We start from the raw sequence: 14,453 nt of genomic DNA on the forward strand, positions 1-14,453 counted from the left end.
CACCTCATGTTTTCTCTATTAATGGCAACTTAACTGTTTTTATTGGGTGTTTTTGCCCTAGCAGTCAGATGGCCCGTACTCTGGCCACTCCAGCAGTAACACTCTGTCCAGCACCGCTTCCAGTGGGGGCCACAGCGATAGCGACAAATGGTACGACTTGGGGACCGGCGGCGGCTCCAGTGGCGACCAGGGCGAGCCTGAACCCAACGGCCTGGGTGGAGGAGGCTACCTCCAGGGAGCCTCGGCTGACAGCGGCATCGACACCGGCTCTTACGGAGCCTCGCATCATTCCCATTCCCACTCCCACCATGGCAGCACCACCTCTTTGCTGGCCCCCAGTGGGAGCAGAGAGAGCAGGGAGCGCTCTTCATCTCCGTGGCACAGTCCGACCGAGGGAGGACGTAGGATGCTGGAAAGGTCGCCTGCTGCCGCCGAGTCTCCGGGGCTTCCGTCAGAAAGGAGCCATGAGTCCGTGGGTCGAAGCCCACCAACTCATCTCCTGGTTAGAGACAGCAGCACTTTCAGCCTGGGTGATGGTGGATCACATTCAAGGTCAGTTTGGGCAAGATGTAGAGGTTCATATCAGTCAGAATATTATTGAACTGATTTTAATTCAAAAAGTCAGACAGTCTTCGAAAGAAAAAAGACGCCCAACATCAGTCTGTGTGGTTTTCTAATATATTTGTCAAAGGTCTGGCTCACCAAAATTTACCTTGAGCATATTGCAAGATGTACATGTATGGAGTTAAATTATGGCCATAAGGTTTTGAAACTGAAAGTAAGAAATTGAAACTGGAACAAAAAAACACTGAATCTGAAATCAGAAATGTTGATACTTAAATAAAAAATTTACATTGGGACAAAGAAAAATTTCGAAACAAAAAAATTTAAATGGAATAGATTTGAATCTGAAAAGAAAAAGAATTAAACTACTTTTCAGATTTAACTTTATTTTCAGCCTATTTTGTTTGGTGAAGCTTTAGTCATTTAGTGCATTTGGAGTAAATGCATTAAAGAATAAGAAGCTGGAGGAAAGATGAGGAGAAAAGTGGAAAAAAAACTAATACTTTTAATAATTATAAAAGGTGATCTGGTCTCAATCATTATTATAAGATATATGTTAAAATAATGTATTAAGTCAAATTTATCAGGCTGCTTTGCTGATCATCAGAAGGCAAAATGCAGCACTTATGCTAAACAAATGTAATAATTATTGAATAGTGAATAAATGTGATCAAAACATTCAAATAGATGATTTTTCTTGACATGTTGTAGCCCAGAAGCTAATGCTATAGGGGGATATGACATGAAAAAGTTTGGGAGGCTCTGATTTAGTAACTTGAAAAGAAGTGTTGATATTCAAACTGCAGTGTATAAGGAAACTGTAGGAGACGGCGAGAATAAATCAATATTTGTTAAAATTGAGTATTCTTTTTCTTATGGTTCATAATTATGTGATACTCTGCATCAGTCACATAAAATCACATTGAAAAACAATAAAGTGATTTATGACTCATAAGATGACAAAATTAGAAAAATGTCTGTCAATGCTTTTATAAAGCGCTGTATGTTTGTGATGTAACTACATTGTTAAAACTTCTGCCATCATGTCATATTAATCAATTTTTTCCCATATCATGTCTTTCGGTTTTTGACACAACATGGAAATCCATCTTGATCCTCCTTCCCCTACACAGATGAAACTGGTCTGAACCTCGGCTTATGTCATCACAACTCGCTCAATCTGTCTGTGTTTGGCAGACGACCCCCATTCCTGAGATCTCCATTCATGCAGTTCTGAGCTGACTTTTCTCCACTTTATAAAGAATCAAAACCAGAAAATAGGATAACTGAAGCAGTAGGAAAATAAATCCTGTGACTTGGGACTTGGTTATAAATTTTAGACCAACAAAAAAACGTTGGAGAGAAAAGAAATTCACTGTTTTGTTGAACCATTTCTGAAATACAGCCCGACTTTTTTGTACTCTGAATATTAATTCTTGCACATGTTTTGGACCTGAATTAAAACGTGTGCAAACTGGTAGACACATGGTTAAACTGGTAGACACATGATCCAGCCAGAGGCCGAGGTAACAATCTAAAGCAGATGGCAAAACACAAACTGTGTGTTTTTTTTTAAAGTCATAAACTCACTTGGCCTATTTTGTAGCTGCTGTTTTTCTGTTTTCACTCCTTTTTAATACTTTTAATATTTATGGACTCTAGGCTCCTATCTGCTTACAAGCAGCCAAAGCAAACAATTTGTGTAATAACTTTAAGATGCCACTTTAGACATACAGTTATAAAAAAAATATATATTTAGCTTTTATAAAAAAACACATAAAAGTTTCACCTCTTTACCTAATCTCAGCGTTGATTTTTGAATTTGACTCTTTTATTTTATATCTTGTAACCTCAGCACGTGCCTCACCACTGCAGCGTGATTCCTGTTCTCATTACTTGTGCCAAAATTTCTTTACCCCAAAAGATCACATAGCAGACAGCCTCCTTCTCAGCAAGACTTTTGCTGGAAACCAAGCATAAAGAGTAATTTTAATTCCCTCTTATCTTTCCACATTAGGCCTCAGGAAATGTGGAACACATGTCCTACTTTTCAAAGCTGAGCTCGTGTCTCAAGTTGAGGCGAGCTCCTGTGTCCGGCTCTTCCTGTTGGAGCAAGTTCATTTCATCGTCCAGACAGAGTTACACTATAGTTGTCAGAGTTGTGGAGGTTATGAGAGGGAGGTAGCAAAGATAAATTTGGCTGCTGCTAATATGTTTAAGCAATAAGTACATCATGTGCCTCTTCACATTTACTTGTGCTTGTTATAGAGGTTACATGTGATAAATCAGCACAAAGTGGCACATATTTATAGGAATAGGGATACTGGGTTTAATATAGGGGTGAGCATTTATCGTATCATTTATTGTTTAGAAACGATAAATGATAAAATATCCAATCATCTATTGGATAAATTAGGATGCTTAAAAAACCTAAAACTGTGTGTATTATCCATATTTCATATTTTTCTGTTTTTCTCCACTGTTTGCCCAATAAAGGTGATTAAATGAATATCAAAACATTTGAAAATATGATTTAATGCAGTTACTGTGTGCAGTTTAGTGATACAAATCACGCTTTTTTTTTTTCTTTTTTTTTTTATGCGACTGATGTCCAAAAGAAGTATGCTTTTCAAGACCTGTATTTGTGTTTGTGGGGTTATGATTGTGTACATGCAGTCATAGCCATACAGTTACCTAAAAAAGTAATACTTTGTATCGTCACTTTTACAACAGCTTCACAAAATATCAGGATAAAAATTTAAGCCCATATCGCTCCAAACCTTAGTTTAAAATAATCTTTCATTAATACTTTTTTTTACGTGTGGGACACATTTATACCCTATTGAGGCTGTTGCTGTAGATGTCTTGCTACTAATGAATATTATTTACTAATAATATTTGATTTTGTTTTGAGCAAAACATTTACTCCTTGTTCTCTCCTTACTGAGATAACTGTAAGTTATGCATCATTGGTATCTCATTTCTTTGATTTCTCCTCAGGCACTCTGGCCACAGCTCACCCAGGGAGGAGTCATCGTCTTCAGCCACCTCCCCTTCGTCTCAGTCTTCAGTCTCTCCCGGGCCAAAGACCTTCTATCCCCGTCAGGGAGCCCAGTCCAAGTATCTGATTGGCTGGAGGAAGCCTGGCTCCACCATCAACTCTGTGGACTTTGGAGACACACGGAAGTAAGAGAGTGGAGAATGAACAAACATTACAGCAAATCTTTAACAGTGTTTCCCGAGAGTAAAGTTTGACGAAACTTGAGCAGGGTTCTCTTAAAAATTTAAATATTACCATATATTTGTCTTTTTATGTATTTCATATTTAGTTGGAGTTCCTCCTCTACCTCTTTATTATTCTTTTTTACGTTTTGACAGCATTTTTATCCTTATTACATGCAAGTCTCATCAGAATTCATTCAGTAATGACATATCTGTTGCTTTATTGCCACCTTGTGGCTGAGGATTATACAGCAGAAACTTTAATTTGTTACACAAATGTCATGTTTTTCTATTTCTCTTATTTACTTTATGCTTTCAGGAAATCTCCAGGTGAAAGTGGAGATGTGGCCCCCACCCCGGCAGCGAGACCATCACTTAGAGACATGCACTCCCCCCAGACTCATGCTAAATCTACTGTGGAGGAAGATATTAAGAGACACCCTGCTCATGACACTCCACCACCACCAAGAAAACACAAGGAAAAGGTAACTGTACAGAAACGAATAGGGAACAAAAGTAAGATTTAAATGATCTCATCCCCACTCTCATCCTTCGATCCGACTCAGCATGGCCAGAAGTCGCCTCCAAGCCAGCCGCTCAGCCGTCGCCGCTCGCTGCACCGCACCCTGTCAGATGAGAGCATCTATCGTGGTCAGCGGCTCCCCTCGCTGAGCGACTCGGTCACTGAGCCGGCGCTCGCCACTGACGTCCTCTTCAGCTGCTCCACTCTTCCTCGCTCTCCCACAACTCGCGGCGTGCCCCTCAGGCGGCCTTCCTACAAGCTAGGAGTTAAACTTCATGGTAAGAAGGAGAAAGATTTACTTTGTACAGGATACATGTGTTTAAAATGCTTTAAAATAGTTTAAATCTGTATAAAGTTTTTGAAACTGATATTCAAACTGCACAGTTTTGTGAAGTCCAATCTAACATTTAATTAAAAGCCTAAATTTGGAAAAATGTTATTTACAGTTTAAACCAGATATTTTCATGCACCTAATAAAATGACATATACACACATTTTCTCACTATCTGAAGATAAATCAGACCAAATTTCACTTGTTTTAGGTTAGTTAGAATTACCAAGATTATTTGCTAAATGCCACAAAACAAAGGGATTTTTGTATTTTTCTCTGACTGGTCAGATGTGGAGGGTGTGTGCAAGAGAGACATTTCAAAACATAAAATTTTAGTTTTCATTCTCCTTGCTGTAGGATGTTGATTGCAATTATAATTATTAGTGTATCAATAACACTAATAAATGATTGAAACTGTCTTCTTTAATTCATTTGTATTGTTGTTGTTATGAAGTGGGGTGCTGGAAATGTTTGAAAACTTGCCTTGCAAATGCTTAAAAAGCTTGAATTTTCTTTTAAAAAAAGAACATGTTTCTTTATTTCTTTTTCTTTCTGTAACAACATTTTTGTCCCTCTTACAGAAGAATATGTTTAATTACGTGAATATTCTTAATCTGAAGATTTTCCAAATGAACAGTAATAAGACATTAAAGTTGTTTAACATCTAAAAAGAAAAAGAACAACTTAAATCCAGGGACATATTAATGTGGAAATGCTGCCCCCTCTTGATTCAAAAGGTGAAGTGCTTGATGATATGAGAGTTGTGCTCTTTTCCACATTAACAGGTGATCTTTCGGCGTCTGACACATCATTGGTGGATTTGGTGGAGCGTCATCGGGGACCCCTCCCTCAGGAGCTGATGCCCCTCCCCTCTTCAGGTAGAGACAGTCCTCTCGAGTGGACTCACCTGGTGGATGTGGCCAGTACCTTCGAGAATGAGAGAAACACACACTACAGTAAAACAAAAAATACTTGTTCTACACCTTAAAGCTAATCAACACACAGACTTCTGTTAATGCAGAATTTAAAATAACGTGAACCTTTGTCCTTCTCGCCTTCCAGTCCAGAGAAGTTATGTGTTTGGAGATGCAAACCACCGAACCAGTGGAGCATCCAGTCCTCAGCAGCCACACATAGAGCTGCAGCCAGCTCCTCTGTCACGACCCTCATCAAGGTTTTTATTTTCAGCCACTCCAAAATGTGACAATGTTCCCCTGTTTAGCAGATTTTTGATTTACAAACCTACTTTCTGGGATGTTTTGCATTTCTGCAGTGAGGGTCACATAGGGCTGGAGAGAAAGGTGACTAAACTGGAGGCCATGGTGAAGATGCTACAGGAGGACCTGAAGAAGGTAAGATAAAACTTCTATTACCTGTATTCTGCATCGACTCTACCATTTGAAGTGCCTCTTGGGTGATAATTTATATTAGTTGGAATAGGAAGGGGATCATTTCTAGGAAAATAAAAATACCTAGCATATATAAAGCTAAAATAGCTAGTATTAGTACTTAGGTCGGTCTTCCAGTGTTGAAAAACTCTGCCAGAAAACCTCAGAATAAACTTTATTTTATCAGTTTATTTGTGTAGAAACAAATATTATGTATTGACAAATGTTTTAATGAGCTAATTTCCCTGATTGTTACGTTTTATATCGAAGAAAATTTTGTCTTTGAATTTCAAACAAGTTTTCTAAGTTTATACCTAATAAGTTGAATTTTCTGACAGGATTATCAAATTATATTTTTGGTTTTTTAGGGGTTTAATATTGTAAACAGGATTTCTAAGCAATCTAGAAAATAATAAAGTTGAATTTATTTTTCAAATCTACACAAATAAGGGATAAAATAGACAATTGAGCATAAAAAATAAAAACAATGTTTTTCCAGGCTTTATTCTTTATTCTGTTAACTAAAAGATTTTTTTTCATTTATTTTGAAATTATGTGATTCATTATTGATTTACCACATCATAAACTACAGATAAAGGACATAGTCATACAAAAATCCAAATGGGACTTTTTCACAGCTTTTTTTTTATCTCTAGATTTGCTTAGATCAAGATTTATGATTGTGAAACTAGTTCTGGTTTAGATACCACACAAAGTTTTAAGTCGCCTAATAAAAAGATTATAAAATGACAACATTTTTCTAAAGAATCTATTTATAGTGTAGGACAATAAGTCCAAGTGTACGTCTCATATGTTATGAAGGAGAACTAATCTAAGCTGGATTAGATGCTATAAGACTTTTGAATCTTTTAATTAGATGTCAATGTTTTGTCTAAAATACTACAGACATTTTGAAGCACGTATTTCTTGTTTAAGTACTTGTTTAGCTGACAATTACTGCTTGGGTAATAAAATAATTTTTTGCACAAGTGGCAAATAGAACGAGCATCACAGTCTTTGTTTGGCTGAACTGAGTCTCTGTTTTTATGTCCACCTCAGCCATGCAGTTTACTTTTGTTGTACCTTGTGGAGGCTTTTTGAAATGTCAACTAAACAAAATCGGCCCACAAAGCTATTCAGTCAAGCTCTGACTCACTGTCTGCAGGCAGGAAATGTTTATATAAACACACACAAAAAACTTCTCTGTCTTAAAGTGTACAGGTGAAGTCAACTTTATTTTCTAAAGCTGGAAATGTAGCTACTAAATACAAAATGCTGTTTGTGTGCCTCAGTTTGAGCAACGGGGAAACATGGTAGTGGCAGCATCATGTTGTAAGGATGAATATATGAGGAAGACTACAACCCTAGAACTACAAGATAAAGTCTTGTTCATGTGTTGGAATGGTCCAGTCAAAGTACAGACCTAAATCCAAATCAAGACTTGAAAATTGACTGAGCTTGAGGAGTGGCTAAGAAGAGCAGAGTTGGTGCAGATATACCCCAAAAGACTCAGAATCAAAGTACATATGCACACCACACTTTTCAGCTTTATGTTTTGAAAACCATGTACAAAATGTAGAAGGACAAATGGAGGGCTGCATGAATAGCACTATACATGTTGGTAAGAAAACTCGATTCCTTACTTCCCTGAAGAACTGCTTAAGATTTACTTTCTGACCTTTTCTTCTTGCGCAGGAGCGGGAGGAGAAGTTACGTCTTCAATCTCAGATCAAGAGGCTCTGGGAGGACAACCAGAGACTTCAGGAGGAGTCCCAAACATCAGCTGCCAAGCTCAAGAAGTTCACAGAGTGGGTCTTCAACACTATCGACATGAACTGACCTCATCTAAAAACCCTCACACACGCACACATCGCTCATCTGCACACACACTGTTCGTGAAGAGGCAGAGTGGGATTTACTAGACCCTTTTTACAATCTTCAGTTGGTTTGTAATCCCCTCTAAATCATGACTTTCTGTTTAAGTCAGGAGGATAAAATTTGTGGAACTCGTTTCTATTTGTTTGACTCCCCCGATTTTCATTCAGTGGCCAAACAGATCTGCTCCTCCTGTTCCTCAGTCTCAAGATGTTGACTTTCACACTTATTCCAGTGGCCAAAATGGAGAATCTGCTAACATTTGGCCTTTTTACTCACCAATTTTCTCATTTTCCTACTCCCTCTTCTTCTAAAACATTCCTCAGCTGCTCTGACAAAGAAAACACTGTTTGCACCAAATCGAAGACGCCTCAGACACCCCGTCTTAAAAGAAAACCACTGAAACGCCACACAAGTATGTACATAACAGATCTGCTGCAGCAGCAAACAAATACACACATTATAGATCTGATGCCACAACAGAGAAGAAAGAGGTTTTAATCTCACGTTAAAGGATTAAATTTTAAATATTTTTAGCGTCTAAAATCACTGGACGTCCAGCTTTAGACATGTTTATTTTCCATTTTACTCCTCCTTCGTTCAGATCTTTTTTGTATACACCCACACCTGAAAGAGGAGTGTATTAAAAGCCATTGGCAAGCAGTGCCATAGACCAAGACTGATCCTGTGTTAATTGGTCCATCTCAGCTCTATGTGTCTTAAAAGCAATAGGAAGAGGTCCTGGAGTTATTTGAAAAGAAGCTGGATAAACAGAACACCTGATATGGAAAAGGGCATATTTGCAAGAATTAAAATCTCAGCTGCAAAAAGAGCCTTCATCATTTTCCTCTGAGAGAAATGGGAAAATAAGGACTCATCCTCCCACTGCCTGAAAATAGAGAGCCGGCGGATTATAAATAACAGAGACAATTACGAGCTGGAACGGTTGGGGTCTTTTTAATCCCAGGTTAATTTATTTCCTTGTATTATAATTCCCATAAATGAGTTGTTCTATTCGTACAGTACAACTGACATCAGTGTTTAGTTCTTCAAGACTAATGGTCAATAGTTATATTATTTAAATGGCTTTCTTTCCTAATTCTACTTAAAGCCTGACTATATGCTTTTTATTCTGTATTATGTTGTGTTTTGTGGTGCCCAAGCCTGCTGTTGTGTTGCTTACAGTGCCCTCTAGTGGTGACCAGTGAAAAATGTCATGATTTGTAAATGTGCTGCTTATCACTTGTATTTTATTTTATTTTTTTCCAAATGTTCTTTGATTCAAGGCCACAAAAACTCTTAGAACAGGAATGAGAACGAGAAGAATAAGCAGCCAGCATTTAGAGACAATCAGAGGTGGATTTTTATAAAAAAACAAACAAACAAAAAAAGGAGCAGACTTAGTGTGGATGTTTGTGTGCGTGGAGGTTTATTTGTGCATTACATCTACAGTTTTCCTCAGGTTTAAGGGGACAAAATATTGTCGGGAAGTAAATTTGCACATGTTGAAGAAGTATATAACATTTAAGGATTTGAAATGTGTTGCCATAGTGAGAATGTCCATAAGTCTTACCCAGCCGTGCCTACAACACACACTCGCTACTTTGTGGTCATTTACTGCCAGGCAGAGCAGGGATGTGCCTTTGAAACAGCACCGGGGAGCAGATAAAGAAGGGAAAGCCTCTTGTTCTTCATCTGGATACAGTAACACACTTTTCGTTTTGTTTTAAACCACCTTCACAATTTTTGTAGTTTGCTGTTGTGAGGCGTTAAATGTGTCTGGTGACTGAAACCAATCAGACGGGTCAGTAACGTGAGACGGCGAGTCTTCACACAAGAGTGTTTGGATATGTGTGCCTTTTATTTGTGGGAAAATTTGAGCCAAAGGAGCTTGAAAAGCAAAGTTTAGAAGCCACATAGCCAGTTAATAAAGAGAGAACTCAAACGTTTACCCGCTCCTGATAAAATGGATGATTTTTGTGAGACGGAGATCATTTCCAAAATTATCCATTCCATGTATTTCAACTAAAAAACAAAATAATTAGGATGGCTGCCATGCCATGGTTGCATTAGTGAGAATTCCCATATACTAATAAATTGTTGAAACTGAATTTCAGCATTCTGTCTTTTTAGCAGGATCATCATTACAAAGGTTCTCCATCTATCAAAGAGTGACAAAATCTCCTGTTCACATTCTGGGACTTATGTGATGCTGTGACTCTTTCTTTTTTGGGGGTCAAAACTGAGAAATTCAACTTTTTATGACTTAATCTTTTTTCACCATCTGAAGAAAAGTAACCCCACCAATGTGTCTCACTGTTGTTTTGTGGCTCAGAAGTTCCAGTTTGGTTTTTATCAGACTAAGACAGATCCTCCCACGAGGTTTTAAGGGATTGTTGCTATTGTTGAACTTTAAAAAAAAAAAAGTTTTTATATCTTGTAATCCTGCTTTTTAGTTTAGACGTATAAGGAAAACAGGAGATCTTGTCACATGGAGAACATGACCAGCATCTTGTCTTTTTAATCTCCTGACCGATAACTTTGTACACTAAAATTCATTAGATTAGGGGTGTTCAAAGTGTGGTCTGTGGGCCACATGTGGCCCTTGAAGTATATGTATGGCTCCTGACCGCAAGTCAAAGATGGTAAGGAATTTGCCCAACAAAATAGAAAACAGTTGATCATCCAAGGCAATGGATAGAAGCCCTATTTGCTGATTTAGATCAGAAAGGGCTTCCAATAATATACAAGTTTTGTAAAAATGTAGTTTATTGTAAAACTGTAATAAGGGAAAAAAACTGACCAACCTTTGCATTTTTTTATTTAAATCTTGTGTCCTGCCAGTGGGTAAATTTCGCCACTTTTGACTCCATCGTGTTAAACCTATTCTTGTATTTCAAGAAAATAGTTTCTTGAAATACTTTCAAGAAGTATTTGAGAACAGAAATGTTATTCATACGTAATCTGAGTTTCTGTGATTGATGGCAGGGGTGACCTCAAGAAGACTGAATGCTGAAACTAAATAAAATAAAGTTCAACAAATTATTAGTCAAATTGTTTGCACACTTAAGCAACAAGGTATTAGCAGTTTTTAAAAAAAACAAAAACAAAATAAACTTCTTCCTCTTAAGGAGTTTTGAAATGCATCACAAGAAGCCAATATTTTAACAGGTGTGCTTACTTTTAAGAGCTGCTGTTTTTTCCATGCAGGTGTGTTCTGGAAACGCTTTACTCTCTCAAATAGTTAGTTATCATCCCCCGTTCTTATAAATGCTGAGTGCATTCAGATTTATAATTGTTGAGTTGAACACCCTGCTGTGTTCGCCACAAATTTCCAGAAACATGAATGTAGAATGAAACGAGCTTAATGTTTTATTATTATAGGCGAAATATTTGTTCGGCTCTGTTGTTTTGCAGAGAGAAGCTCGGTTCTGTTTTAAGAATCTCTAGTTCGTCTTTAACAGTTACACCAGTAGATAGTTACAGTTTCATCTGATTTTAATAGTTTTACAAGCATCTGTAGAAATCAGCCCAGAAGATGTTATTGATCCACTAAGACTTGTTTTCTGTTGAATTCAAACAAATGTTAAGTAACTAATTAAGTTTCTGTACATGGGAAGAACTGTGGTTGTTCTTTCTGCAATGAAGAATGACAAAATATATCGTGCGAAGTGTATCTTATACAAAAACTCTTTCTGTAAACTAGTAAAGTTTCTTTTTTTATTCTGTAAATGTTGTATTAAGTTACAGTTTACTCATAAATTCTCTGTTTTGTTTCGCTCAACAGGACGGATATTTGAAATGTGAATGTAAAGATGTTTATTAGGTTCATTTTGTTTTGGAGATCCTTTCACAGTGTTCACGCGTTTTGGATATAATAAGGGTTAATTTACATTAAAATGCAGTTTTTTTTTGTCCAGATGTTTTCGTGCGGCTGCCGTTCAACAAAGGAGGATGCTTAATTTTATTTCCCCTCATAAAACAGGAGCCCTACTTTTCTTTAATGCGCCACTGACCAGGTGGGGAAAGGAAAGAACAGACGGGATGTTGCACGTTACGTCGGGATGCTCGTCACGCACAGCTTGCGAGGTCGGCGACTGCAGCAGGAAAGGGAAGATCCGCAGGCTGCGCTGCTGTGTCGTGACGCGCTGCGTTCGCTCCTCTTCCAGGAACAAACTCAGAAAATAAAGCACACAGCATGAAGAGAAGGACCAGAAGTTTTACAAGATTGAACAATACTGTTTACATCCCAGATTCATTGTCTTTGTAAGATGTAAAAAAAAAAAAAGAAGTATGACCAAGACATTTGCAGTGATCACAGTATTAAAGTTTCTGAAATAAATAGATGCTCTATCAGCTTGGTGTGCTGTTATTTGTGCTCCTCATGCAGGGAGCAGCTCACATTCAGTGAGAGTGGGATGGGCCTGTCTTTTCTGTCTCCTGCTCTGGTCTTGTCTGATTGCACCTTGCAGTGAGTAACTACAGAGAGAGAAGTTGAATCTGACCTGTGGAGGCCTCAGGCTCCCACTGTTCTTCTCACTGATTCATCTGATTGGATTTTAACTGCTCCCACTGCCAGGTACAAAATCACTCCACCTGCATTTTCTTCTTCTCTCAGCATGCGGCAGCCACTGCTTAAAGGGAGGGAAGGAACTAACATCATCCAAAAAATATAATCCGTTATCCTCAGTTTGGAAAAGGCTTCTCATTTTCACATGGAAGCAGAAATACAATCATAAAGAATTGGCACTTGTAACAAGTTTTAATCGCAACATTTCCATGATTACTGGTACGCCTAAATAACCGAACAGCTAAAGGTAACATAGTCGCTCTATTGTGCCATAAATTGGCACCATGTTCCTTGGAAACGCATTCTGACTCTTCAAAAGAGTCGGAAAGCAATTTGACACCTTAAAATTGCCTCCTTTTAATGCATCTTTTTATGCATTCAAGCATAAAAAATTTAAATGCATGGTTCACAACTAATTTTTATTTTACACCACATCAAGATCACCAATGTTCCCTAAAGGTCTGTTGTGGCAGAATGTACTGCTAAAATATTTTATCTTTATCTGGATTTGATGAATGCTTCTTAAAATTAAATTAACATATTTTCACCTTGATTTACTTTGACAATACAAATAAAAACCGATGTGACTTGATTGCTAAAATGAAATTTAAGCACACAACTCTTTGTTTATGTGGCTCTCTGATGTTTAGAGGGCCAAATAAAAGGCTAAGGCGGGCCGGAGATGTCCTGCGAACCTCGAGTTTGACATAAGTTTGAATACTTTTGGTATTCAAAAGTAAGACAAAATTTGCATTTTGGTCTCATCTAACCAGAGCATCTTTCGCTATTTCCTCTACATGACTTTTGGGAAACTGCCAATCAGATTTCTTTCTGCTGATTATTGATTATTGATTGTCTTCTTGCCTCTACCTGAAGGAATGAAGTGCATTTGTTTCAACAGATCATCTCATCTGAGCTGAAGATCTCTGCATCTTCCTCAGGTAGGTTTTCCTTTTCCTGTGAGTTACTGATGATGGTCTGTTTAATAATTACCTTGTTTCTTTAGACAGCTGGTTGCAGGGTTTTATTTCGTAGGTGCATCAGAGTAAAGGAGGCTGAAACATTTCAGATTTAAATGTGTAAAAATGGTTTTAGAACTTGTAATAGTTTTCCTTCCACTTCACTATTATGCACTGTTTCATATTGGTCTATTGGATAAAATTCCAATAAAACACATGGAAGTTTAAATTAAAAAGTATAAATACATTCATATACTATATTAACTAATTAAAATACTTTGTAGTCTTCTGTCAGCCATGACTATCGGACTTATCAAACAATGGACTGCAAAATCAGGAAAAAACTTGTTTCATCTGTGATTGGACGCTGCCCTGAAAGCAAATCATTTTTGATGAGATTCTCTTGCTGTGCTAGGAATAAATATACATGCAGTCATCCTAAAATAACATGTTTTCTTTTCCTCAGGGAAACAAAAACAGACGTCCAGAACTGTTGTATGCACTGAGGTTCAATTTACTGAGAATTAATTCTCAGCAAAAAAAAAAAAAAAAAGCCATGTAATTAAACTTTATTTCCTTTTATCCCCTTCCTTTATCCTCGTAGTGTTGTCAGAATAGATATGGAAAAACACTGTGATTGCAAATAGTTGCACATCTTATCCCATACATCAATTCATCATTTGCTGATCCCCCTAGAAAAAAGCTTTTAGTTTAAGTAAGAAATTTTTATGACTTTTGTAATGATTCGCAAACAGGATCTGCAGTTGCGACAGTTTATAAACTGAAGCCAACAGGTGGGCGTAACATTATCTCTGTCCACCTGTGCTGATGCACATGTCTTCAGAGGTTCAGTCACTCCTGGGTCGGTACAGAGAAAGTGTTAAATGAGGAAGTGGCAATTCATGAATCATCTTACAGGTGGATGCAGAATCAGCTGGACCATCTTACAAGGGACTTCAGATTTGAGGATCCCAAACAGAAGTAACCTGCTTTGCTTTTATGCCTGTTAGTTCGCAAATGC

General features: G+C 37.6%; 1 protein-coding gene across 4 annotated transcripts in view; it reads left to right on the plus strand.

The window, feature by feature from the left end:
• LOC102236503 (signal-induced proliferation-associated 1-like protein 1) overlaps positions 1-12,259 on the plus strand; it is a 74,410-nt gene extending 62,151 nt beyond the window's left edge. For 2 of the 4 annotated variants that reach the window (XM_014471070.2, XM_014471069.2), the window contains 8 exons: positions 62-552; positions 3,565-3,750; positions 4,106-4,271; positions 4,353-4,587; positions 5,426-5,596; positions 5,703-5,814; positions 5,914-5,992; positions 7,724-12,259. In XM_014471070.2, the coding sequence (XP_014326556.1) occupies positions 62-552; positions 3,565-3,750; positions 4,106-4,271; positions 4,353-4,587; positions 5,426-5,596; positions 5,703-5,814; positions 5,914-5,992; positions 7,724-7,867 (1,584 nt within the window). In that variant the 3' untranslated portion in view covers positions 7,868-12,259. The remainder of the gene's footprint in view (positions 1-61; positions 553-3,564; positions 3,751-4,105; positions 4,272-4,352; positions 4,588-5,425; positions 5,597-5,702; positions 5,815-5,913; positions 5,993-7,723) is intronic. The other 2 variants (XM_023347644.1, XM_023347643.1) reach the window with 2 other exon arrangements.
• The last annotated feature ends 2,194 nt before the right edge of the window (positions 12,260-14,453 follow it).

The sequence above is a fragment of the Xiphophorus maculatus genome, chromosome 15, assembly GCF_002775205.1.
Source record: "Xiphophorus maculatus strain JP 163 A chromosome 15, X_maculatus-5.0-male, whole genome shotgun sequence".
NCBI lineage: Eukaryota > Metazoa > Chordata > Actinopteri > Cyprinodontiformes > Poeciliidae > Xiphophorus > Xiphophorus maculatus.